Genomic DNA, 26,017 nt, shown 5'->3' on the forward strand with positions numbered 1-26,017 from the left:
GTCTCAAAAAAAAAAAAAAAAAAAAAAAAATACAAAAATTAGCTGGGCATGGTGGCACGTGTCTGTAATCCCAGCTACTCGGGAAGCTGAAGCAGAGAATTGCATGAACCCGGAGGCAGAGGTTGCGGTGAACTGAGATCACACCACTGCACTCCAGCCTGGGTGACAGAGCAAGACCCTGTCTCAAAAAAATAAATAACTGGTTTGGGAGGCCGTGTCTAGGACTAGGGGCTTTACCCTAAGAGCATGGCAGGGGATGTTGAAGGGTTGGAAATGTGTGAACAGATTTATGTTTTAGGAAGATACTCTGGCCGCTATGTGGACAACAAATCAAAGAGAACAAAATCAGAGATGTCACAGTTACCCAGATAATGATGCTACATCCTGGACCAGGGAGGAGGCAGTGGAGGTGGGGAGAAGGGCCAGGTTCCTGAGGCCCCTAATAGGCAGGGTGGGCAGGAGTAGGGAATGGATTGCATGGGAGTTGGGGTGTGGGGAGGTAGCCGGGATGACACGCTGGGTTCCAGCTTGAGCAAATGGGGAGATTTGTTCTAAACACACACACAGAGACCAGGACATGCACAAGCAAGTATATCCATTCATAGATACACAGATGTGCCCACACAAGCTTACAGGCCAAGAGAAACAGACACAGATACACTCACAGGCTAAGAAACACACATAGGCCATGATGCTTGCATACAAACATTCATACCTTCAGACATACCAAGAACATGCACAGACTGAGAAAAAGTCCTGACAGGGCTGGACGCAGTGACTCACGCCTGTAATCCCAGCACTTTGGGAGGCCAAGGTGGTCAGATCACCTGAGTTCGGGAGTTCGTAACTAGCCTGACCAACATGGAGAAACCCCATCTCTACTAAAAATACAAAATTAGCCGGGTGCGGTGGTGCATGCTTGTAATCCTAGCTACTCGGGAGGCTGAGGCAGGAGAATCGCTTGAACCCAGGAGGCGGAGGTTGCAGTGAGCCAAGATCGCCCCATTGCACTCCTGCACTCCAGCCTAGACAACAAGAGCGAAACTCCATCTCAAAAAAAAAAAAAAAAAAAAAAGTGCTGATGGACACAGGACAGGACACACACTAGCCATGACACATATTTGCAGAGGTGCATACGAACACATGAACCCCAGACACACTCACACCTCACCAGAAAGCACACACTTGAAGCACAGACAGAGAGAGGGAGCAGCATACAGAAACACAGCAGAGAGCAGCAGCACCACCCTGGAGCTGCCCCCTGCTGCCCATGTAACCCCGGGCGGTCATGTCACCTTTCTGTGCCTCAATTTTGTCATCTGCCAAAAGGGATGATAATGGACACTCCCTCATGGGTTGACATGAGTCACTTCACATAAAACACATAAATCTCATTACCTCCTTTGAGAATGGAAAAAAAAAAAAAAGAAATCCCAGCACTTTGGGAGACCGAAGACTCACTGCATGAGTACAGGAGTTCAAGACCAGTCTAGGCAACATAGCCAGACCTGATCTTTATTTTTAAATTAAACACACACACACAGAGACCAGGCACACAGAGGCTGTTGGTGCAACATTTTCTCTTTTATGCAGACATTCTCAGGGATCCAGCCACTCACTGTCCCTGCCTGCATCTGATTCCAAGCTTCTCCACTTCAGAAGCCTTTGCTTCCTCCCAAGGCCCCAGACCTGGCCCTTCCTCCATCCCCTTTCCATCCCCCACACAACTTTCCTCCCCACCGCTGGTCTTACCCTGGTCAGTCCTCAGGAGTCACCATTCTTACCCTGCTCAGTCCTCAGGAGTCAGATCCAACTGTTGAGAAACTCTCTCGGACAAAGAAAGGGCCTGGGGGGGATAGTCAGTCAGTGGAACACACCCCCCAAAGCTGAATCCCCTCGGCCCTACCTCTGCCCCAGTCCTCACCCATGGCCCTACTAGGCCTGCCCCTGCCCCAGTGCCCTCTGCCAGGGATTCCTGGCGAGTTTCTGGCAACCTCAACATCCTTCCTGCCAGCTCCACCCAGCCCAGCCCTCAGGGAGCTGCCTGGAACAGGACAAAGGGCAGAGCCCTGGAGTCCCTAGAGCCTGAGTCCAGCCCCTTCCCAACTCCTTTTTACAGTCACTTGTTCTGTCGGAAATGTCCCCTCTCCTCGTCTTTTATTTTATTTTATTTATTTATTTTTTTGAGACAGAGTCTCTCTTTGTTGCCCAGGCTGGAATGCAGTGGCATGACGTTGGCTTGCTGCAATCTCCGCCTCCCAGATTCAAGCAGTTCTCCTGCCTCAGCCCCCCAGTAGGTGGGATTACAGGTACGTGCCACCACGCCTGGCTAAGTTTTGTATTTTTAGTAGAGACAGAGTTTCACCATGTTGTCCAGACTGGTCTCGAACTCCTGACCTCAGGTGATCCACTGGCCTCAGCCTCCCAAAGTGTTGGGATTATAGGTGTGAGCTACCGTGCCTGGCCTTATCATCTTAAAAGATCCCTAACCATGGATCCCTACCCGCATGGATGCCACCACTTTACCAAGGGGCGGCAGTGCACCAACTGCTGCCCAAGGGCTGAATAAAACAAGCAAAACTTCCTGCCCCTTGGAGGAAGGAGCTTATAATCCAGTGGGGGAGACAGAGGGCAAACAATATAAATACAGGCATGCCTTGGAGACATTTTGGGTTTGGTTCCAGACCACCTGATAAAGCAAGTCACACAAATCTGTTGGTTTCCCAGTGCATAGAAAAGCTATGTTTACACTATACTATAGTCTATTCAATGTATGATAGCATATGTCTAAAAATAGCATGTACATATTTTAATTTTTTTTCTGTAGAGACGAGTCTCGCTGTCTTGCCCAGGCTGGTCTCGAACTCCTAGCCTCAAGTGAGCCTCCTGCCTCAACCTCCCAAAGTGCTGGGATTACAGGCATGAGTTACCATACCTGGCCCCATACTGTGCTAATGATCATCTGAGCCTTCAGCAAATCCTCATCTTTTTGCTGGTAGAGGGCCAGTAGTGATGGCTGTTGACTCATCAGGGTGGTGGTTGTGGAAGGTGGCTGTGGCAATTTCTTAAAATAAGGTAACAATGAAGTTTTCTGCCATCGATAAACTCTTTCACAAAACAGTTTACCATAGCATGCGATGCTGTTTGATACCATTTTGCCCACAGTAGAACTTTCAAAATTAGAGTCGGGCCAGGCATGGTAGCTCACACCTGTAATCCCAGCACTTTCGGAGGCTGAGGTGGCCGAATCACCTGAGGTCAGGAGTTTGAGACCAGCCTGGCCAACATGGTGAAACCCCCTCTCTACTAAAAATGCAAAAATTAGCCGGGTGTGGTGGTGGGCACCTGCAATTCCAGCTACTCAGGAAGCTGAGGCAGGAGAATCACTTGAACCAGGGAGGTGGAGGTTGCAGTGAGCCAAGATTGTGCCATTGCACTCTAGCCTGGGCAACAAGAACAAAACTTATCTCGAAAAAAAAAAAATTGGGGTCAGCCCTCTCAAAGCCTGCTGGTGCTTCATCAACCCAGTCTATGTCATAGTCTAAATCCTTTCTTGCCATTGTTCCTGGATATCAAATGTATTTCTTTTTTTTTTTAATTTATTTTTATTTTTTGTTGCGGGGGTGATCTCACTGTTACCCAGGCTGATTTCAAACTGGCCTCAAGCAGTCTTCCTGCCTTGGCCTCCCAAAGTGCTGGGATTACAAGTATGAGCCACTGCACTCAGCCTACAAAGTATATTTCAATTTTTTATTATTTAATCTTTTTTTTTTTTTTTTTTTTTTTTTTTTAGGGAGACAGAGTTTCACTCTTGTTACCCAGGCTGGAGCGCAATGGCACGATCTCGGCTCACCACAGCCTCCGCCTCCTGGGTTCAGGCAATTCTCCTGCCTCAGCCTCCTGAGTAGCTGGGATTACAGGTACGTGCCACCATGCCCAGCTGATTTTTTGTATTTTTAGTAGAGACGGAGTTTCACCATGTTGACCAGGATGGTCTCGATCTCTTGACCTTGTGATCCACCCGTCTCGGCCTCCCAAAGTGCTGGGATTACAGGCGTGAGCCACTGCGCCCGGCCCAATTTTTTATTATTTAATAAGACTTAGAGCTGGGCATGGTGACACATGCCTGTAATCCCAGCTATTCAAGATGCTGAGACAGGAGGATTACTTGAGGTCCGGTGTTCAGGATCAGCCTAGGCAACACAGCCCTATCTCTTAAAAAAAACACAAAAAATTAGCCAAATGCAGTGGCTCTCACCTGTAATCCCAGCTACTCAAGAGGCCAAGGCAGGCAGGAGGATCTCTTGTGGCCTGGAGTTCAAGACCAGCCTAGGCAACACAGGAAGACTCTGTCTCTAAAAACCTGAAAAAACAATTAACCAGGCATAGTGGTGCCCATCTGTAGTACCCACTATTCAGGAGGCAGACGTGAAAGGATCACTTGAGCGCAGAAGTTCTAGGCTGCAATGAGGTATGACTGCACCACTTCACTCCAGCTCAGGTGACACAGCAGGAATCGATCTCTAAAACTAAAAATTAAAAAATATATAACAAATAGTAAGACTTAAAAGTTGAAATTACTCCTTGGCCTGTGGGCTGCAGAACAGATGATGTGTTAGCACGCATGAAAACATAAGCCAGGCACGGTGGCTCATACCTGTAATCCCAGCACTTTGGGAGGCCGAGGCGGGCAGATCACCTCAGGTCGGGAGTTTGAGACCAGCCCGACCAACATGGAGAAACCTGTCTCTACTAAAAATACAAAATATGGGTGTGGTGGCACATGCCTGTAATCCCAGCTACTCGGGAGGCTAAGGCAGGAGAATTGCTTGAACCCGAGAGGCGGAGGTTGTGGTGAGCTGAGATTGCACCATTGCATTCCAGCCTGGGCAACAAGAGCAAAACTCCATCTCAAAAAAAAAGAAAACAATATTGCTCTACTTGTATGTCTCCACCAGGGCTCTTGGGTGACCACGTGCATTGTCCTTGAGAAATATTTTGTTTTTTTCTGTGCAGTACGTCTCAACAGTGGGCTTGAAATACTCAATAAATCATGTGATAAACAGACGTCTTCTCATCCAGGCTTTATTCCATTTAAGAGCACAGGCAGAGTAGATCTGGGGTAATCCTGAGGGCCCTAGGATTTCTAGAATGATAAATGAGCACTGGCTTCAACTGAGTCACCAGTTCCATTAGCTCCTGGCAAGGGGTCAGCCTGGCCTTGAAGCTTTGGAGCCAGGCACTAACCTCCTCTCCATCGGTGAAAGTCCTAGATGACATCTTCTTCCAATACATGGTGGTTTCATCTACATTGAAAATATGTAGCCGTCTTCATCAACGATCTTAGCTAGATCTTCTGGGTAAGCACTTGCTGCGTCACCTTACACATTTATGTTACAGAGATGGCTTCTTTCCTTAAACTTCATTAATTCACCTCTGCTAGCTTCCGACCTTTTTTTCTGCAGCTTCCTCACTTCTCTCAGCCGTCATGGAATTGAAGAGGGACAGGGCCTTGCTTGGGATTAGGTTTTGGCTTAAGGACATGTTGTGGCTGGTCTGACCTTCTATCCAGACCACTCAAACTTTTTCCATATCAGCAATAAGGCTGGTTCACTTTCGTATCATTCATGTGTTCACTGGAGTAGCACTTTCATTACTTTCAAGAACTTTTCCTTTGCATTCACAGTTTGGCTAACTGGCAAAAGAGGCCTAATTTTTAGCCCGTTTCAGCATTGGACATGCCTTGCTCACTAAACTTAATCACTTCTAGTTTTTTATTTAAAATGAGAGACACAAGACTCTTCCTTGACTTGAACACTTTGAGGTTGTTGTAGGGTTGTTAATTGGCCTGATTTCTATTTTGTTTTATTTTATTTTATTTTTTATTTTATTTTGAGATGGAGTTTTGCTTTTGTTTCCCAAGCCAGAGTGCAGTGGCATGATCTCGGCTCACTGCAACCTCTACCTCCCAGGTTCAAGTGATTCTCCTGTCTCAGCCTCTCGAGTAGCTGGGACTACAGGCACCTGCCACCGCACCCAGCTAATTTTTGTATTTTTAGTAGAGATGGGGTTTCACCGTGTTCGTCAGGATGATCTCGATCTCCTGACCTTGTGATCCGCCTGCCTCAGCCTCCCAAAGTGCTGGGATTACAGGCTTGAGCCACCATGCACAGCCTATTTTATTTTTCATTGCATTTATTTGAGACAGAGTCTCGCTCTATAACCCAGGATGGAGTGCAGTGGTATGATCTTGGCTTACTACTATCTCCACCTCCAGGTTCAAGCAATTCTCCTGCCTCAGCCTCCCAAGTAGCTGGGATCACAGGCACAAGCCACCATGCCCAGCTAATTTTTTATTGTCAGTAGATATGCGGTTTCAGCATGCTGGCCAGGCTGGTCTCAAACTCCAGATCTCAAATGGTCCATCTGCCTCGGCCTCCCAAAGTGCTGGGATTACAGGCGTGAGCCACCACACACAGCCTCAATTTTGTATGTCTCGGGGAATATGGAGGCTCGAGGAGAAGAGATATGGGAGAAATAGCTGGTCAGTGGAACAGTCAGAACACACACGACATTTATCGGTAAAGTTCACCCTCTTACATGGACATGGTTGGCAGTGTCCCCAATTACAATAGTAACATCAGAGATCATTGATCATAGATCATCATAACAGATATAATAATAATGGAAAAGTGTGAAATACTGTGAAAACTACCAAAATGTGACAGAGACAGGAAGTAAGCACCTGCTGTGGGAAAATGATGCAGACAGACTTGCTCGACACAGGCTTGCCACAAACCTTCAACTGTAAAAAAATCCAGTATGTGCGAAGCACAGTAAAGTGAGGTATTCCTGTAGTAAATTGTATAGTACACTAGACAGTGACAAGTGCTGCAGAGAAAAATCACCCAATACACTATTTCAGGGAGGTCAAGTGAGCCCACAAAGTAAACCATGTGCAGAACACACTAGCCATGGGTGCCGCTTATAAATCCTTAAAATCCTCACGCCTGTAATCCCAGCACTTTGGGAGGCTGAGGCGGGCGGATCACAAGATCAGGAGATAGAGACCAGCCTGGCCATCTCTACTAAAAAATGCAAACATTAGCTGGGCATGGTGGCAGGCGCCTATATTCCTAGCTACTTGGGAGGCTGAGGCAGGAGAATCACTTGAACCCAGGAGGGGGAAGTTGCAGTGAGCCAAGGTCATGCCACTGCGCTCCAGCCTGGCAACAGAGCAAGACTGCATCTCAAAAAAAGAAAGAAAAAAAAAACAACTTCCTGTCTCCCACCCTGAGCCAGCAGAACGGCCAAGTGCAGTTTCCAGATGAGGAGACCAGACTAATCTAGGGTCGACAGCTTGGGTTATCATCCCATTTTCACAGCTGCACGCCTAACACTGCCTCCTAAGGCCTTTGTCTGTCCATCTGTCCACCAGCCTTGGGGAGGGCCAGTCCTCTCCCGAGCTAACCGGCCCCTCTGCTCGCACTCTGCCTCTTCATTCCTTCCTTTCTAATTCACATATCCACGGAGCACCTGCTATGTGCCAGGTCCCATGGCAGGCCCCAGGGCCACCTCAGGAATCCCAGTCCCAGAGAGAAGATTCACCTCCAGCCAAGCAAATGACCCTGAGGCCTCAGGGCCTCTCAGTTGCACAGGCCCCTTCCAAGGCCCTAATCTTGTATTTGTTATTCTGTATTCTTTCTAAAGGGCCACACCTCTGCACCTTCTAAGTTTCATAGCTCCATAAAACCTAGCTCTGTCCTGGTGGAGATGAACAAGTATGTAAACAAATTATAAAGTGTCAAGGCCGGGTGAGGTGGCTCACGCTTGTAATCTTAGCACTTTGGGAGGCTGAGGTGGGCAGATCACCTGAAGTCAGGAGTTCTAGACCAGCCTAACATGGAGAAACCCTGTCTCTACTAAAAATACAAAATTAGCCAGGTGTGGTGGTGTGTGCCTATAGTCCCAGCTACTCAGGCTGAGGCAGGAGAATCACTTGAACCTGGGAGACAGAGGTTGCGGTGAGCCAAGATCATGCCATTGCACTCCAGTCTGGGCAACAAGAGCAAAACTCCACCTCAAAAAATAAATACAGTGTCAAATGGCAGAATGGAACAGAACTAAGTATCATGGCAGAAAATAATGAGGGGGTGCATATCTTAGGTGGGGAGGAACAGCTGGGGACTACCTCTTTGAGGTGACAAGCTAAGGCCAGGCAAGGAGTGTGTGGAATGACATGGGTGAATGACATGGGTGAATCGTCTCTCAAGCCTCTTTTTTCCTAGCCTGAAGTGGGGATGCCAGTCACAGCAGGGTGGGCTGAGAGGGGTAAGTGGCAGATCCAGGGTGCCCAGTGTGGTCACACCACCCAGTAGGACCAGCCACTCAGGCCCCTAGCTGAGCCTGGCACTGCCTTTAATCAGCTTTTGTCCTCCCAGGAGGGACAGGCAGGGCTGGCTACCTCCTCTCTCCCCCCAACAGCTGGGACCGGCTGTGCCAGGGCCAGAGAAGGAGGAGGGAGCTGAGATCACTGGGCCTTTGGCTCCCTGAGCCTTCTCTGGGGAGAGAGAGGGCAGCCTGGCTGGGTGAGAGGGGACAACTTGTTCAGGACTGGGGCTGGGACTGCTGGGTCCTAAAGGATGAAGGGGCTGGGGGCCTGGATTCCTGGGTCTGAGGGAGGAGGGAGCTGTGGGTGTGGACTCCTGGGTTCTAAGACAGAGGAGCCTGTAACAGGATTTCCAGTTGAGCTGAATCTGGGAGCAGGTGGGGGGCAGGGCAGGGAGCTGGGCTCTCTACTCTGTTTACAGCACGTGGTCCTCACTGATCTTTCTGGGTGGGAGGTGGCTTGCATGGCTATACCCTGGGCAGGCCAGCTCCGCCCCCGGGTTTATTGCCCCAGGCTGCTACTGGCACAAGCCACAGACCAGCAGTCCCAGCCCAGGGGAGCTCGGAAGATGCCTGGGAGGGGTGAGTCTGCAGCCAGCTAAGAGACAGGAATGGCCGCTGCCAGGCCCCAGGACCTAGAAGGGAAAGGAAATTTCTTCTTCTAGGGGAACAGGCAAGGTGCTGGGCTTTGGGAGGGAAGTCCCTGGAACAGATGGTAGCATTCCACCAAGGGCAGCTTGTTCAGGACCTGGGTGACAGGGCATCCAAGAAACAGGGCGGCCTGAATGCCTGGGAAAGGATCTCAAAGCGAAGAGCACTGAGGACCGGGAAGTGTGTAAAGTCAGACGTAATCCAAGGCGGTTTTTTTGTTTGTTTGTTTTAGAGTCTAGCAGCTCTCTCATCCAGGCTGGAGTGCAGTGGTGTGATCTCAGCTCACTGCAACCTCCATCTCCTGGGTTTAAGCAGTTCTCCTGCCCCAGCCTCCTGAGTAGCTAGGATTATAGGCACACACCATCATGCCCGGCTAATTTCTCTATTTTCAGTAGAGACAAGGTTTCACCATGTTGGTCAGGCTGGTCTCAAACTCCTGACCTTGTGATCCACATACCTTGGCCTTCCCAAGGTGCTGGGATTATAGGTGTGAGCCACCACACCCGGCTAGGGCAAGTTTTTGAGGTGTGGCTTCCGGAGTCCTGGGGGGAGCCCCCCATAAGAGTAGCTGTGGACCTAGAGAGCTGGGTTTACAAAAGCTCTGCCACTTTTAGTGTAACCTTTACCTCCTCACTTAAAACCTGAGCCCCAGTTTCCTGTCCTGGAAAATGGAGATGCTGACAATAATAGAGATTTGAACTAGGTGGCGTGGGTCCCAGAGGGTTATCGCACTAAAGCAGCAAACACTCAGAAAGCTCTCAGCACGGGACCTGCATGGATATGCTCAAGGTCGACAGCAGCGATGAGTATCGCTGTTCCAGGCAGGGGAGCAGGGCCGGCTGGGCAACCCAGAACAGTGACAAGCCTGAAGGCCAGGGGACCCTGCTGGGGAAGAAGCAAGACTGAGTTTTGGGGATCTCATAGAGAAACAGGGAGGGAACTGGGATTTGGAGGGGGTTCCACAGCCAGACCTGAAGGAAAAGGAACAATCTTGAATGAAGTCTAGGATCGTGAACTCCTGGGTTCAGGGAGAGAGTTGGGCTTGGAGACCAGGCTCCAGAGAGATGGGAATGGATGGGCTGGGGCTGCTCTCTCCCAAATGCTGTTAGAGGGGAGCGGCCTTTGGGTAGCACTTAGGGCCTGAGAAGGAAAGATGGGACGGGAGACCTGGACTCCTGGGTCCTGAGAGTGGGGACCAACTGGAGGTCTAGACGTCTTGGAATTTAGGAGAAGGAGTGTTGGGCCCCAGGAGAGTTCATGGAGACAGTTGCCTGGACTCTCGGGTCCCTGGAAGGAAGGAAGAGGGACCAGCAGCCTCCTGGATCATAGGAGAGAGAAATGAGTTAGGGAACCAGAGTTGTGTGGGCTTAGGAGAATGCTGGGATTCCCGAGTCTGAGGGATAGGAGGAGGCTGAGGCAGCAAGTTTCTGAGTCCCAAATAGGTGACAGCAGGGACTCCTGGGTCCTGAAGAGGAAGGGTTGGGGCCTGGTCTACTGGGTCTGAGGGAGGAGGGAGCTGAGGGGCAGAACTCCTGGCTCCCGAAGGAGGAAGACACTGTGAACTGGGTCCCCAAATTTCTGATTCCTAGAGACAAGGGAGTGACCTCTTGTGTCTAACAGAGGGGGACCCTGGGGTCCTGGGCCGCTGGGACTGAAGGAAGAAAGAGCTGGGGTCTGACAGAGGAGGGGGTAGCTAGGGCACAGACTCCTGGGCCCCCGCTGAGCAAGGTTTGATCCAGCCCCACCTAACAGGCCTCCCCACCTGCCCACAGCCTCGAAGCTCATCCACAACATGGACTTGCGCACGATGACACAGTCGCTGGTGACGCTGGCAGAGGACAACATAGCCTTCTTCTCCAGCCAGGGCCCTGGGGAAACGGCCAGGCGGCTATCAGGCGTCTTTGAGGGTGTGCGGGAGCAGGCGCTGGGGCTGGAGCCAGCCCTGGGCCGCCTGCTCAGCGTGGCACACCTCTTTGACCTGGACCCAGAGACACCGGCCAACGGGTACCGCAGCCTAGTGCACACAGCCCGCTGCTGCCTGGCGCACCTCCTGCACAAATCCCGCTATGTGGCTTCCAACCGCCGCAGCATCTTCTTCCGCACCGGCCACAACCTGGCCGAGCTGGAGGCCTACCTGGCTGCCCTCACCCAACTCCGAGCTCTGGTCTACTACGCCCAGCGCCTGCTGGTTACCAATCAGCCCGGGGGGCTCTTCTTCGAGGGCGACGAGGGGCTCACTGCCGACTTCCTGCGGGAGTATGTCACGCTGCATAAGGGCTGCTTCTATGGCCGCTGCCTGGGCTTCCAGGTGAGCCCCCTGCCCTGTGCCCCTCTGGGCCCACGGGAAATGCACCTGGTGGCCCCGGCCTGGCCTAGAGTGTGGTAAAGTAACCACAGTGGTCAGCATTATTGGATCCAGGAAACAGCAGGTACAGAAAGGAGAAGTTGGCTGGAGCTCAGGCAGAGCTGCGCCAGGGGTCTCAAACTACTCATGGTCCCTGTGCCAAATCTGCTGAGTAGTAAGAAATCCAACTGCAGAGCTTTTTTCACCAGGATATCCACTGCTCTCTATTGTCCTGCACTCAGGAGAGGCATTCACTCTGTGTTACCTGTCTGGCCTCTGAAGTCACTTGAGTTTCAGATCCCTCAGGGAGGATCTGCAGCTGTGGGACCCTGTTGTCCTCCTGGCCCTACGGGCCTCCCTGCACCTCAGCTTCCTGCTCCCAGGCCACCTCTCCAGGTTTCCCTGCAAGCCACTCTGTCCTCAGCAACCCAGCCCAGGCGTTCCTGGAGACCTCCCCTCACCAGGGCTGAACCTACAAGTATTGATCAGCCCAGCTGGGCCAGCCAGCCCCTCCCTGTGTCCCAGCCGTGACCCTAGAGTCACGAGAAAGCTCCCGGGGCTGCCAGAACCAGCATCCCAGCCACAATAGCCAGGCACTCAGGTGCCCTCTGGCCTACTGGGCACCCAGCCAGGGGCAGGGCCCAGCTCTGCTTTGGTGCAAGGCAGTCTCCCCTCTAAAATGTCAGCCCCCAGGGAAGCCTCCCCTGTCGTGGCCACTGCTCCAGCCCAGTGTCTAGCGTGCAGTAGGACCTTGGCCAGTGTAGAGGGAACAGAAGAACCTACCAGTCCCTTGCCTGAGCCTCCTGTGGCTCCGTTTCCTCTGATTCTGTGTCCCCATCATCTTGTCTTTTTTTTCTCTTTTTATATTTTGTTTAGTAGAGATGGGGTTTCACCACGTTGGCCAGGCTAGTCTCAAACTCCTGACCTCAAGTGATCTGCCCGCCTCAGCCTCCCAAACTGCTGGGTTTACAGGCGTGAGCCCCACCGCGCCTGTCCCCCACTGTCTTTCCTTAGCTGCCTGTCTGTTCTCTCAGACGCTGTCTCCCCCTCCCCATGTGGTGGCCAGCTGGCCTCAGTCTCCCTCTCTGGCTTTCTGCCCCAGGTACCTGTGCCTGGTGGACTGCCTCTGACCATCTCCCTGTTCCTGTCTCTGGCTGCCCCCTCTCACCCATCCTCTCTCTGACTTTCAGGAAGTCCCCGCAGCATGTTACTCCCTAGCTCACAGCCTACCAGTAGCTCCACCCCGCACTGAGACTGAAATCCAAATTCCTCTGCCCAGGCCCTACATGAGCCCCGCTTGCCTCTCCAGTGTCACCGACTGGCCCTCTCCCCACTGCTCACTCTGCTCCCTCCCTGGCTTTTGCTACCCACAGCAAACACCAAGCATGAGCTCACCTCTGAGCTTTCATACTCTGTGCCCGCTGCAGGGAATACCCTCCCCTCACTTCAGGCAGATCCCTCCTCCCGAGTCATTGCTCTTGTCTGTTCCACCTACTGCCTTTTCTTTCCAAACCATTCATCGTTGCTTGTTGTGATGCTGCTTCTGGCTTTGCCTATGTGCTGATCATTTGTTTTCCCTTTGAGAACATAGGTCCGTGAACCAGGCGCGAGCTATGCCCAGCACACAGTAGGAGCCTGTGAAACATTCACTGAATGAACGCGTCTCCCCTACACGTCCCTGCGCCTCGATCCTGCCCTGTCCCCCTCCCTCTCCGGAGCGGTGGGTGACGCAGCCGCGTCTCTCCACAGTTCACACCTGCCATCCGGCCATTCCTGCAGACCATCTCCATTGGGCTGGTGTCCTTCGGGGAGCACTACAAACGCAACGAGACAGGCCTCAGTGAGTCCTGGCTGGGTCCTGCCTACAGCCTCCCCTCCTGGCCCTCCCCACCCCTGCTTGAGCAGCCTGACCCACTAGGACTCCCTCACCCCCGTTCCGACCCCCAGGTGTGGCTGCCAGCTCCCTCTTCACCAGTGGCCGCTTTGCCATTGACCCTGAGCTGCGTGGGGCTGAGTTTGAGCGGATCACACAGAACCTGGATGTGCACTTCTGGAAAGCCTTCTGGAATATCACTGAGATCGAGGTGTTATCGGTGAGGGCCTGTTACAGATGGGGACGCTGAGGTCCAGGGACCCATCTGAGGCCACAGTATGTCTCTGAGGGACTCCAGGCCCAGGGATAGCACACAAGGGGAAAGACTGGGGGATCAGAGGGAGGGGTGAAGGGCCCCCCTGCAGGCAGCCCCTCCCCAGCACCCCTTTTGTCCCCTCCCTCCAGTCTCTGGCCAACATGGCATCAGCCACCGTAAGGGTAAGCCGCCTGCTCAGCCTGCCACCTGAAGCCTTTGAGATGCCACTGACTGCCGACCCCACACTCACGGTCACCATCTCACCCCCACTGGCCCACACGGGCCCCGGGCCCGTCCTCATCAGGCTCATCTCCTACGACCTGCGTGAAGGACAGGTAGGTAGGGTTCCAGCCTCAGCCAGGGACAGGGACAGAGCTGAGGAGCATGGGCAGACCCTCCCTGGCATCCCCGTAGAGGGCGCAGCCCTGGCCAGTCCTCCCCAGCCTCACACACTGCCTCCCTCCCCACCCCCAGGACAGTGAGGAGCTCAGCAGCCTGGTGAAGTCCAATGGCCAACGGAGCCTGGAGCTGTGGCCACGCCCCCAGCAGGCGCCCCGCTCGCGGTCCCTGGTAGTTCACTTCCACGGCGGTGGCTTTGTGGCCCAGACCTCCAGATCCCACGAGCCCTACCTCAAGAGCTGGGCCCAGGAGCTGGGTGCCCCCATCATCTCCATCGACTACTCCCTGGCCCCCGAGGCCCCCTTCCCTCGTGCGCTGGAGGAGTGCTTCTTTGCCTACTGCTGGGCCGTCAAGCACTGTGCCCTCCTTGGTGAGCTTCAGGCCCCCATGGCCACCTGCGCCTGCTCCCATCCCAGCCCAGCCTGCTGCAAGCTCCTCCAGCCTCAGCCTCACACCCTCTTCCTTCCTCTCCTGCCACACCTCTCAGCTCCTGCCACACCTCCCAGCTCCTGCCACATGCTTACCCGGGTCCTGCCTAATCTTCCGCCTCAGCCACTTTATCCTCTGTCCCTCGCCGCAGCACCCAAGTCTGGCTCTCCATCTCCTCCACCTCCACTTCCCACCTACCATCCTGTCTCCTCGGGCCTCTGCCATCCCCCTCTGATAGGTCCAAGCCCTGCTTTCCTGCCATGCCAGCCTCCCATCCCACACTCCAGCGTCTCTGACCACCCTCTTCAAAGATAAACATCTTAGGAGGACGCTGAGGCACAGAGCAGCGTGTGGCGTGCCCCTGGGCAGAGCCTGCAGCCCAGCCCCTCCGTGCTGAGCCTCAGCCCTGACCTCCCATTCCACCCTCTGAGGCCCCCTCCTCCAACAGGCCTCAGCTCCCCTTCCCCACCACCTGCCCCCCCTACTCCAAACCTGCAGCACCCCCAGGCTTTCCCAGAGCTTCCCTGGGACTCGCCAGGTCCTGAGTCATCCTGACCCTCTGCCTACCACATGAGCCCAAATCTGTGCCTCAGTCTGCCAGTCTCCAAAACTGCAGTCTGCTAGACCTTGGAGTGCCCCACACCCCACCTTGGAGAGCCCAGTTATCCCAGCTTGAGTTCCTCCCTGCCCTCCCTCCACAGTCCCCTGCCCCTGCCAGGCTGTGACCAACCACCCCTCTCCCAAACCAGGCTCAACAGGAGAACGAATATGCCTTGCAGGGGACAGTGCAGGTGGGAACCTCTGCTTCACTGTGGCCCTTCGGGCAGCAGCCTATGGGGTGCGGGTGCCAGATGGCATCATGGCAGCCTACCCGGCCACAATGCTGCAACCTGCTGCGTCTCCCTCCCGCCTGCTGAGCCTCATGGACCCCCTGCTGCCCCTCAGCGTGCTCTCCAAGTGTGTCAGCGCCTATACTGGTGAGGCCCATATCCTCAGCAGGAAAGGGGACTGCCAGGATGTCTGGGTCCTGCAGGGACGGGCTGGGATCCGGGACACCTGTGACTGAGGAAGGAGAGGCCAGGCACAGGAATCTACCACTCCTTGTCCCTTTGTGTGTCTGTGTGAGAGAAGGTCTCATGTCGCTCAGGCTGAGTGCAGTGGCTCAAACACACCTCACTGCAGCCTTGACCTCCCAGGCTGAAGCAATCCTCCTGCCTCGGCCTCCCAAGTAGCTGGGACTACACATGTGCACCACCACATCCACGCCCAGCTAATTTTTGTGTTTTTCGCTATGTTGCCCAGGCTGGTCTTGAACTCTTGGGCTCAAGCGATCCTCTCATCTTGGCCTCCCAAAGTGCTGGGATTATAGGCGTGAGCTACTGCACCCAGCCACCCTATCCCTTTTGAAGCAATCAGATATTCTTGGGTCCCTGGGGCCACAGATGCCCGAAGTTCTGTGCGTTAAGACTGGGCCCAGCGGAAAGGCAAGGGAGGCTGCTCTTCCTGGCAGGCCTGGGCTGTCAGCAAGCTGGGCCCCATGAGGAGGGCAAGAGTGTGGAGGAGGGCGGGCCTCTTGCCTGGCCAGGGGCTGACAAGGGTTCTCGCCCAGGCTGCCCCAACTCCTCTTCTCAGCTTGCAGGGCTACGCAGCCCGCTCCTTAAGGGGTTAGCGAGGACCCTCCGGACAAGCCCAGGAGCCATGGGGACTGCAGTGGGTTGGTGGCACCAAAGGCAGCCCTGCCCGCCCCTTCCTCCAAGGAGGCGTCCCGCAGCTGGGGTGTGTACAGAGGCACACGGCCCCCTGCCATGGGGCTGTGCCAGATTTATGGCTGGCAGAGGCAGCCAGCAGGTGGCGGATTCTGCTGCTCCCTCACCTGCCTGGCTCACGGGCCTTTTGAATTTTCTTCCCTCTGAAATCCTATTGAAGAACTTCTGGAAGCTTAGCCATTTTTACTTATTAAAATAAAAGCCGCCAAGCGTGGTGGCTCAAGCCTGTAATCCCAGCACTTTGGGAGGCTGAGGCAGGTGGATCACGAGGTCAAGAGATCGAGACCATCCTGGTCAACATGGTGAAACCCCGTCTCTACTAAAAATACAAAACATTAGCTGGGCATGGTGGTGCGTGCCTGTAGTCCCAGCTACTCGGGAGGCTGAGGCAGGAGAATTGCCTGAACCCAGGAGGCGGAGGTTGCGGTGAGCCGAGATCGGGCCATTGCACTCCAGCCTGGGCAACAACAGCGAAACTCCGTCTCAAAAAAAAAAATAAAAAAATAAAAGCCTTTTTATACACAAACACACACACACACACGGAAAGAGAGGACAACTCAGCTCCTCACATATACTCTGCAGGTGCAAAAACAGAGGACCACTCCAACTCAGACCAGAAAGCCCTAGGCATGATGGGGCTGGTGCGGCGGGACACAGCCATGCTACTCCGGGACTTCCGCCTGGGAGCCTCCTCATGGCTCAACTCCTTCCTGGAGTTGAGTGGGCGCAAGTCCCAAAAAATGTCAGAGCCCACAGCAGGTGAGTGACTCCCTCCCATCACATGCCCCGCCAGGGTGGCCAGGAGGGACAGCCTAGCACAGCAAAAGTCCCAGCGAACAGGCTGGGCATGGTGGCTCACGCCTGCAATCCCAGCACTTTGGGAGGCTGAGGTGGGCAGATCACCTGAGGTCAGGTATTCAAGACCAGTCTGGCCAACGTGGCAAAACCCTGTCTCTACTAAAAACACAAAAAAATTAGCTGGGTGTGGTGGCGCACGCCTGTAATCCCAGCACTTTGGGAGGCCAAAGTGGACAGATCACTCAAGGTCAGGAGATTGAGACCAGCCTGGCTCACATGGCAAAACCCCATCTCTACAAAAAATATAAAACTTATTAGCTGGGCGTGGTGGCCGGTGCCTATAATCCCAACTACTCAGGAGTCTGAGGCAGGAGAATCACCTGAACCTGGAAGGTGGAGGTTTCGGTAAGCCGAGGTTACACCATTGCACTCCAGCCCGGTCAACAAGAGCGAGACTCCATCTCAAAAAAGAACAAAACTTAGTGGGGTGTGGTGGCATACACGGGTAGTCCCAGCTATCAGGGAGGCTGAAGCACGAGAATCGCTTGAACCTGAGTGGCAGAGGTTGCAGTAAGCCAAGACTGAGTCTCTGTACTCCAGCCTGGACAACAGAGAGAGATCTTGTCTCAAAAAAATTAAAAAAGAGCACCCTTACTGGGCTGTGGTGAGGACTGCCCCCAGCCATTTGGGTCAAGTGGCCAGCACAATACCTGGCACCCAATAGGTGCTATTAGAAGATGCCAACACCCCTGGTGTGCCCATTCTGTTCCATTGACCCTCTGGGCCACAGAGCACTTAAGTAGTTACTCATATTGTTTTGCTCCTCACCTTTGTGCATTTATAAAGACAAGTAAGACCAGGCAGGGTGGCTCACGCCTGCAAGCCCAGCACTTTGGGAGGCCAAGGCGGGTTAATCGCGAAGTCAGGAGTTCGAGACCAGCCTGGCCAACATGGTGAAACCCCATCTCTAAAAATACAAAAATTAGCTGGGTATGGTGGCACACATTTAATCCCAGCTACTCAGGAGGCTACCGCAGGAGAATTGCTTAAACCTGGGAGGCGGAGGTTGCAGTGAGCCAAGATCACGCCACTACACTCCAGCCTGGGCAACAGAGCAAGACTCTATCTCAAAAAAAAAAAAAAAGTAAAAACTGAAAATGTAGGATCCTGGCCCTCGTGGTAGGTAGTGTGGGTCTGATAAAATGAACAGAACTGAGGCCAGGCTGGGCATACCAGGTGAGCTGGAAGTGTATCTTTAGCATTGTTTGGGCACTTGCTTGCCTGGTCACTTGAAGGAATAAAACTGAAGAACACAAAGGCAATTTGGGGAAGCAGATCCCTGTGGCTACAGGTGCCAGACTCCTAGGAATGTGATATACCCTGGAGACTTATTAGCTCCCTGTGAATGGAGCCTTCCTTTACACCACTGGGCCTGCTCACTATTCAAATCATTTAGATGTATTTACACCCTGTAGCAAGTGTAATCTCAGCACTTTGGGAGGCCCAGGCCAGCGGATCACTTGAGGCTAGGAATTGGAGACCAGCCTGGCCAACATAGCGAAACCCCGTCTCTACTAAAAATACAAAAATTCGCTGGGCATGGTGGCATATGCCTATAGTCCCAGCTACTCAGGAAGCTGAGGCATGAGAATCACTTGAACCTGGGAGGTGGAGGTTGCAGTGAGCCAATGGTCTCACCACTGCACTCCAGCCTGGGTGACAGAGTGAGACTTTGTCTCAAAAAAAAAAAAAAAAGTTCAGGCTCAGTGGCTCACACCTGTAATCCCAGCACTTTGGAAGGCCAAGGTGGGCGATCACCTGAGGTCAGGAGTTTGAGACCAGCCTGGCCAACATGGAGAAACCCTAAAAATACAAAATTAGCCAGGCGTGGTGGTGCACGCCTCTGATCCCAGCTATTCAGAAGGCTGAGGCAGGAGAATCACGTGATCGCAGGAAACGGAGGTTGCAGTGAGCCGAGTTCACACCATTGCACTCTAGCCTGGGCAACAAGAGCGAAACCCCATCTCAAAAAAAAAAAAAATACTGCTGTATTATGATCCCCCAGTGTGTAGCAGTACCTAATCCCACATCTTATCCCACTGAGTCCTGCCACCTATGAACTAAGAACTACTTTCATTTCCTTGATCTAGAAGAAAAAATAGGTTCCTACAGGTAAACTGCACCTAACCTTCCCAGTCTCACACACACATCCTAGGACACACAGCCCCACTGCCAAGACCCCCACCAAGACCACCTGGGCATCCACCTATTCCCTAGGCATGAGTCTGGGGAAACACAGCCCTCCACAGGTGACTGCCCTTCCTGTGGCCTTCCCTGCCAGCCACACACACACCCAAACTAACAGAGCCAGGCCTATCTGCTGCCCCTCTCTCAGAGCCGATGCGACGCAGTGTGTCTGAAGCAGCGCTGGCCCAGCCCCAGGGCCCACTGGGCACGGATTCCCTCAAGAACCTGACCCTGAGGGACTTGAGCCTGAGGGGCAACTCCGAGACGCCAGACACCCCCGAGATGTCGCTGTCAGCTGAGACACTTGGCCCCTCCACGCCCTCCAATGTTGACTTCTTATTACCGCCTGAGGACGCAGGAGAAGAGGCTGAGGCCAAAAATGAGCTGAGCCCCATGGACAGAGGCCTGGGGGTCAGTGCCACCTTTCCCCAGGGTTTCCACCCTCGGCGCTCCAGCCAGGGTCCCACACAGATGCCCCTCTACTCCTCGCCCATAGTCAAGAATCCCTTCATGTCGCCGCTGCTGGCACCCGACAGCATGCTCAAGAGCCTGCCACCTGTGCACATCGTGGTGAGCACCAGAGGGGTTTGGTGCAGGTGCATTTAGAGAGAATCAGGGCACTCAGGGAGGGGCGGGGCCGGGCACAGGTGCACCTGAGAAAGCTCCAGAGGGGGGAGAAAGGGACAATTGTGTCCCCAGGAGAGAACAATGCCCCGAACGAACAGGAGGGAGGACGACAGGAGTCAGGGCTGCCCCTCCGCCCCCCTCCCCCCCGTTTTCTTTTGCAATTTTGAGCACCAAGAGGCAGGATGGGTGGGGCAGTCCCTTGGGCTTGGAGACTCAAGAGAAAAAAAGGTGGGTTTGGAGGGGGTGCAAAGGGAGAGGCTGGACAGAGGCCAGGGAGCGCAGTTAAAAGTCATTCTCCCTTTCTTCCCACAATTCCCCTCATCCCCACCATTCTCTCCCCAACTCCTCACCCCCATGTCTCCTGTCTCTGTCCACCCCTGTCTGTATCCGTATTTCCCACCCCCGTTGTTCATCAAACACCTCCTCGCTCTACGCGACCCCGGTCTGTCGGTCCCCCACCCGCTCCCCATGTCCATCCCTGTCCCGCCCCGTAGGCGTGTGCGCTGGACCCCATGCTGGACGACTCGGTCATGTTCGCGCGGCGACTGCGCAACTTGGACCGGCCGGTGACGCTGCAAGTGGTGGAGGACCTGCCACATGGCTTCCTGACCCTGGCATCGCTGTGCCGCGAGACGCGCCAGGCCGCGGAGCTGTGTGTAGAGCGCATCCGCCTAGTCCTCACTCCGCCCGCTGCGCCCGCTCCCGCCCCGCCGCCGGTCTGAGCCACCCTCTGGAGCCAGGCCGCGCGGGGAGACGAGGGCTGCGGGAGCAACACTAAAAGCCTGTTTCCATCTGCACCGGCCTCCGCCTCCGTAATGAATGCGCTCCAGGCCAGGCGGGAGGGGACCCCGGCTGTGCCTTACTTAAGTCGGGGGAGGGGGGGTGATAAGGATGCGGGGGAGGGGGATGGGCACACACACCGGTTACCAAGACGGCTGGACCTGCACGCCACCGCTGCCTTCTTCTGCTGCTGATGCAACCACCGCACGGGCGGGCACTGGCCCTCCCTTGCAGGTCGGTTTGTTTGTTCGTTTGTTGTAAATAAAAGTATTTAGTTTGGCCTCTCTCAAATAGGGTGGGGTGTTTGCCCACTAGGGGGCAGCATCGGACTCAAGCGGCTGGAAACCAAGAAACCTGGAATGAGGGGTGTAGGGGCCTGGATTCTTGGGACCAGAAGGGAGCAGACTCCCTGCTAAACCAGACCCACCTCCCCGCGTACTTCATCCAGGTACACTGCCAGGAAATGCTGGATCCTCGGCTCCTCCCCTTAAAGACCTTAGGTTAGCTGGACTCGCCCTGGTCCCAGGGGGACCAGGCTCAGCATCCACCAGGGGGAAATAATAATCTCTTGGGTCTCAAAGGCTCTAGTGACCCAAACACCCTACAGAACTGAAGCAAAGTTAGCAGGAAACCAGAAACAAACTGACAAAATACTGGAAAAGCAGCTGGGCACGAAGGTTCACACCTGTAATCCCAGCACTTTGGGAGGCAAGACAAGAGGATGGTTTGTCCAGTTGGAGACCAACCTGGGCAACATAGCAAGACCCCCGTGTCTACAAAAACACAATTAAAAATTAGCCAGGCATGGTGGAACACTCCTGCAGTCCCAGCTACTCAGGAGGGTGACGCAGGAGGATCACTTAAGCCCAGGAGTTCAAGGTTGCAGTGAGCTATGACTGCACCACAAACTCCAACTTGGACAACAGAGTGAGACCCTCTTTCCAAAAACACACACAAAAACTGGAAATGCAAGTTTTGTCCAGCTGTGACAGCTCTTGGACCAACTCTCTGGCCCCTTGTAGGCCCTGAGTTTGGAGCTGAGATGATTTATACCCAGGACACGCCTTCAAAGGGCTTCTGATGCTGGATTCAGAGAGGGTGGGAGAACAGAGACAGGCTGTCACAGTCCCCAGTGGTTCCACCTGTGGTAGTCAGGGAGGGCTTCACAGAGGTGGTGGTCTGAGGTTGACATTAAAGGATGAACAAAAGTCTGCTAGGAAGAAAAAACATGCCACGTTGTGACAGCCAGCTGGCAGTGATCAAAGCTGCCACCTGGCTAGAAAAAGCTTCCCCCAGACCAGAAGTTCAGGTGCAAAGTGGGGAGGGGTATGAGGGACCTGAATAGCCTGGAGTACTATTTGGACTAAACTGGAGGGCAATGGGGAGCCACAGGAATGCCTTGAGGAGGAAAGGGCCAGGGTCAGCTCAGGGCACTGAAAGATCCTGCTGGAACACTGGGGGATGGACAGAAAAGGGCAAAACTGGAGCCCTGCAGGCCAAGGAGGCCTGAGCTGGGGCAGGAGCTGGGGCAGGAGCTGTTGGGGTAGAGAGTGTAGGTGGAGCATCCCAGAGCCATAAAAGGTGGGAAGAGGGAGGCTGAGGTGGGTGGATCACGAGGTCAAGAGATCAAGACCATCCTGGCCAACATGGTGAAAACCCGTCTCTAAAAAATTAGCCGGGCGTGGTGGCACGCACTTGTAGTCCCAACTACTCAGGAGGCTGAGGAAGGAGAATTGCTTGAACCTGGGAGGCGGAGGTTGCAATAAGCTGAGATTGAACCACTGCACTCCAGCCTGGGTGACAGAGCGAGACTATAAAAAAAAAAAAAAAAAAGTGGGAAGAACAGCATTTACTGATGAGGTTACAGGAGAGCAAGGGAACAGAGATGACACACAGGTCTGGCCAGGGGAGCAGGTGGACAGTGAAGCTGTGTCTTCACTGAGAGGATGCTCAGGCTCTCAGGTGTGTGGGGTGGGCAGGGCCTGCTGAGGCCATTCTGGACATGGTGAGCTGGAAGGTCTCAGTAAGACAACCCAGGAGGCAGCAGGGGTCAGAAGTGCCATCTGGGGCCGGGTGCAATGGCTCACACCTATAATCCCAGCACTCTAGGAGGCCAAGGTGGGTGGATCACCTGAGGTCAGGAGTTCAAGACCAGCCTGACCAACATGGTGAAACCCTGTCTCTACTAAAAATACAAAAATTAGCCAGGTGTGGTAGTACACACTTGTAATCCCAGCTACTTGGGAGGCCGGGGCAAGAGAATCGCTTGAACCTGGGAGGCAGAGATTGCAGTGGGCCAAGACTGCACGAGTGCACTCCAGCCTGGGCAATAAAGTAAGACTCTGTCTCAAAAAACAAACAAAAAAAAAGTGCAGTCTAGGTGGAGCCAAGGGACTGGAACCTTTCCAGGAAGGCTGGGCAGGTGGGACAAGTAAGAGGAGGGCCAGGACAGAGACAACCCTGAGGATCACGCCCCAGTAATGGGGTAGGTGGGGTGGGCAGTGGAAGGCAAGGCTGGAGGGCTCTAAGGAGCAACCAGAGAGGGAGGAACCTGCCCGGGAGGGAGGATGTAGGGTAAAGGGAGTTTCAGGGAGTGGACCATGTCAGATGAGGATTGAAATGTTATCCTCAGGTCTCAGCAGTGAGCAGGTGACCTCAGTGACCCTGTCCAGCACCACTGCAGGGCTCTGGCAGTTGGGCAGCCAGACATAGTGGGTTGAAGAGAGAGCAGAAGGTAAGGAATTGAGCCCGTGGGCACCACAAGGGAGCTTGATACAGGGCACATGTGTTTAGAGATGATGGACATGTTTGAATGCTGGCGGGGTGGGAGAGACTGAAGATGCAGAAACAAGAAAGTGGTTTCCTAAGAGGATGAGAAGCAAGGGATCCTCAGCTCAGAGGTCACGTTCACCCAACAAGTGACTTCTGAGTCAGGGCCTGTGCTGGGGCAGGGAGCTGTATAGCCCAGAACTCTTCCTGAAGGTCTAGATCCACTGGCCTGAGTCACAGCTTCCCGTGTCCAACTCATAGAACCCCTTGCTCACCTCTGTCTTTTAAAAGAGTCACTACCCATCAACCTGATCCTCTTTCGTGTCCCCACCTCAGGGATGGCTACACCATCCTCCAGGCCAGAGCTCTGGGTCTCATCCTGGATATTCCTCCCTTGTCCCATAGCCCATCAATTTCCACTTTCTGTTCTTTCTGCCTGCTGAATCTATTTTTTTTTTTTTTTTTTTTTTTTGAGACAGGTTCTCACTCTTGTGCAGGTTGGAGTGTAGTGGCACAATCTTGGCTCACTGCAGCCTCCACTTCCCAGGCTCAAGTGATCTTCCTGCCTCAGTCTCCTCAGTAGCTGGAACCATAGGCACTCACCAACACAGCCAGCTAATTTTTTTGTAGAGATGAAGTTGTCACTATGTTGCCCAGGCTGGTCTCAAAGTCCTGGGCTCAAGTGATCCTCCTACCTCAACCTCCCAAAGTGCTGAGATTACAGGCATGAGCCACTGCACCCAGCCTTGCCTCCTGAATCTCTATCTTAACCCTGATCCAGTCTCTTCCCTGATCCAGGCTCCACTCTCTCCTCCCTGAATTCCTGCCAGAGCCACCTCCTGGGCCACTGGCTTCCAGTTCCATTCCTCCAGTTTTGGTCCAACTATGACCTTGTCCTCCACTACTCTCAACCCTTCCATGGCTCTCCACTACCCCCTCACCCTCAGGACAAACTCCAAGCTCCTCAGCCTGGACTCTGCCCATCTCTTCAGCTTCCTCCAGCCTTACAGTTCCCCTACTGGCCACACAGACGTGACTGGCCTTCCCCTTGGGCACCTGCACACAGCACTGCTCCTGGATGCCTCCCTGTCTTTGGTCACACAAAAACACCCTCCCCACACCCTCTTCTCCAATTTGCCTGGCACCTCCTACCCCTCCAATGATCCCTCCCCTAGAAACCCTTTGCCGACCACACCAAACTACAAACAGTTTCTCCTGGGCTCTCCATCGCCTCTGCACACCCCTGCCCGTCAATGTCTGTCCTCCCATCTGACCCGGGCTCCTTGAGGGCACGGCCCAGGCCTGACTCATCTTGGTACCAGCATCGCCCAGCACGAGGCTTGGCACACCAGAAGCCTCCAGAAATGTTTGTCTAAGTAATAGGTGGGACAGTGTATGAGTGAGTGGCTAGACCAGGGAATCTGTGAGTGAGGGAGTTAAGGAGGGAAGGAAGAGCTGAACGGATGAAGGAGCAGGAAGGCAGGAGCAGACGAGAATCAGGCTTAGGTTGGGAGGAATGGATGGATAAATAACGGAGATCCCCCCTTCCCGGGCTCAGTTTCTCCCACGAAGCAAGATGGGTTCGCCGGGGCTGAGCTCCCCTCTCCGCCTCGAGCCTCACCATGCCTCACGGTTTCCCACCCGAGCTCTGTCCAGAATCCCAAAGCTAGGCGTGCTGGGAAGGGCTTACCCGGCCGGACCCGCAGAACTGGTTCCCTCGTGAGCCCGCTCAGGCCTCCGCAGAGTAGACCGGGATTCCGAAGCGTCAGGTTCCGGGTCTATGTTCTATTGGCCGACTGACGGGGCCTGGCAGAGACTGGCGTCTTCGGCAGCCTATCGCTGCTCAAGTTGGGCTGTGGTCCCGCCCACTAGGGAACGGGTCCTGAGTGGCCCAGGGAAGTAGAAGGCCGAGTTCCATTGGCTGGAAGGCAGTGACTGACGTCACGGATAGCTTATCGCCGCCAGACTTCGAAGGAGCGCCTCGCGTGTCGGACCCGCCTCCGGAGGGACTGAATCGGGGTGGGAGCACCGGGCGTGGACCGTCGCAGCATAGCCGTGAATGGGGTTTTTGGCTCCACATACCTGGGCTGTTTGCTGACCCGATCCATGGGTCTTGAGGAAGGTTGGGGATCTAAGAGTTCAGACTCCTTGATCTCGAAGGAGGAGAAGGCTGGAACGCGAGGAAGGAGGGACTAGGGGCCTGGACCCCTGGGTCAGAGGGAAGAGGGGGCTGGGAACCTGAACGGTTGGTGTCTAGGAGCGGGAACTCCGAGATCTTGAGTCACTGCCCGCCCAGGGATGACAGGTTTGGGGTTCAGGATTTTATGAGGCTATTTATGGGAAGGGAGCCAGGCCTTATCCCCAGGCAAGTGTTCTGGGTAGTGAGGTGGAGCTCGGTCTGTAGAGAAGGAGAGGGAAAAGCCTAATCCAAGCTCTGGCCTGGATATGCCCTTTCCTCATCCCGAAAAGGGAAGTCAGGGGCAGGTGATGTCTGCAAAAGGAAGCCAGAGCTAGAGGTGACTAGAGACTCACGTGAGACCAAGAGAAAAACAGAGATACCAAAAGGGAGATAAAAAGAATCAAACAGTAATAATCATAGAGCTCTCTTGTACTGAGTTTACTGTGGCCTGGTTCTGTGCTAAGCATTTTACATAATTATCTCATGTCCTCCTCATCACAGCTCTGAGAGA

At 54.0% G+C, this 26,017-nt stretch overlaps 1 protein-coding gene and 2 long non-coding RNA genes across 10 annotated transcripts in view; 1 reads left to right on the forward strand and 2 right to left on the reverse strand.

The window, feature by feature from the left end:
* Positions 1-20,887, forward strand: part of LIPE (lipase E, hormone sensitive type) — a 28,135-nt gene extending 7,248 nt beyond the window's left edge. For 2 of the 8 annotated variants that reach the window (XM_032249225.1, XM_032249230.1), the window contains exons 2-10: positions 10,812-11,347; positions 13,133-13,223; positions 13,331-13,476; positions 13,662-13,847; positions 13,987-14,281; positions 15,090-15,317; positions 16,689-16,865; positions 19,300-19,721; positions 20,273-20,575. In XM_032249225.1, coding sequence (XP_032105116.1) covers positions 10,812-11,347; positions 13,133-13,223; positions 13,331-13,476; positions 13,662-13,847; positions 13,987-14,281; positions 15,090-15,317; positions 16,689-16,865; positions 19,300-19,721; positions 20,273-20,500 — 2,309 coding nt within the window. In that variant the 3' untranslated portion in view covers positions 20,501-20,575. The other 6 variants (XM_032249229.1, XM_032249231.1, XM_032249232.1 and 3 more) reach the window with 6 other exon arrangements.
* Positions 1-25,116, reverse strand: part of LOC116530870 — a 26,725-nt gene extending 1,609 nt beyond the window's left edge. The window contains exon 1 of the long non-coding RNA XR_004260160.1: positions 25,018-25,116. This is a non-coding gene — a long non-coding RNA (uncharacterized LOC116530870). The remainder of the gene's footprint in view (positions 1-25,017) is intronic.
* On the reverse strand, positions 1,564-2,257 carry LOC116530871. The gene is made up of 2 exons (XR_004260161.1): positions 1,785-2,257; positions 1,564-1,753 (listed from the first exon to the last, which is right to left on the reverse strand). It is a non-coding gene; the product is annotated as an uncharacterized LOC116530871 (long non-coding RNA).
* Positions 25,117-26,017: the final 901 nt, after the last annotated feature.

The sequence above is a fragment of the Sapajus apella genome, unplaced genomic scaffold (assembly GCF_009761245.1).
Source record: "Sapajus apella isolate SASKATOON/1434 unplaced genomic scaffold, GSC_monkey_1.0 scaffold68, whole genome shotgun sequence".
Lineage (NCBI taxonomy): Eukaryota > Metazoa > Chordata > Mammalia > Primates > Cebidae > Sapajus > Sapajus apella.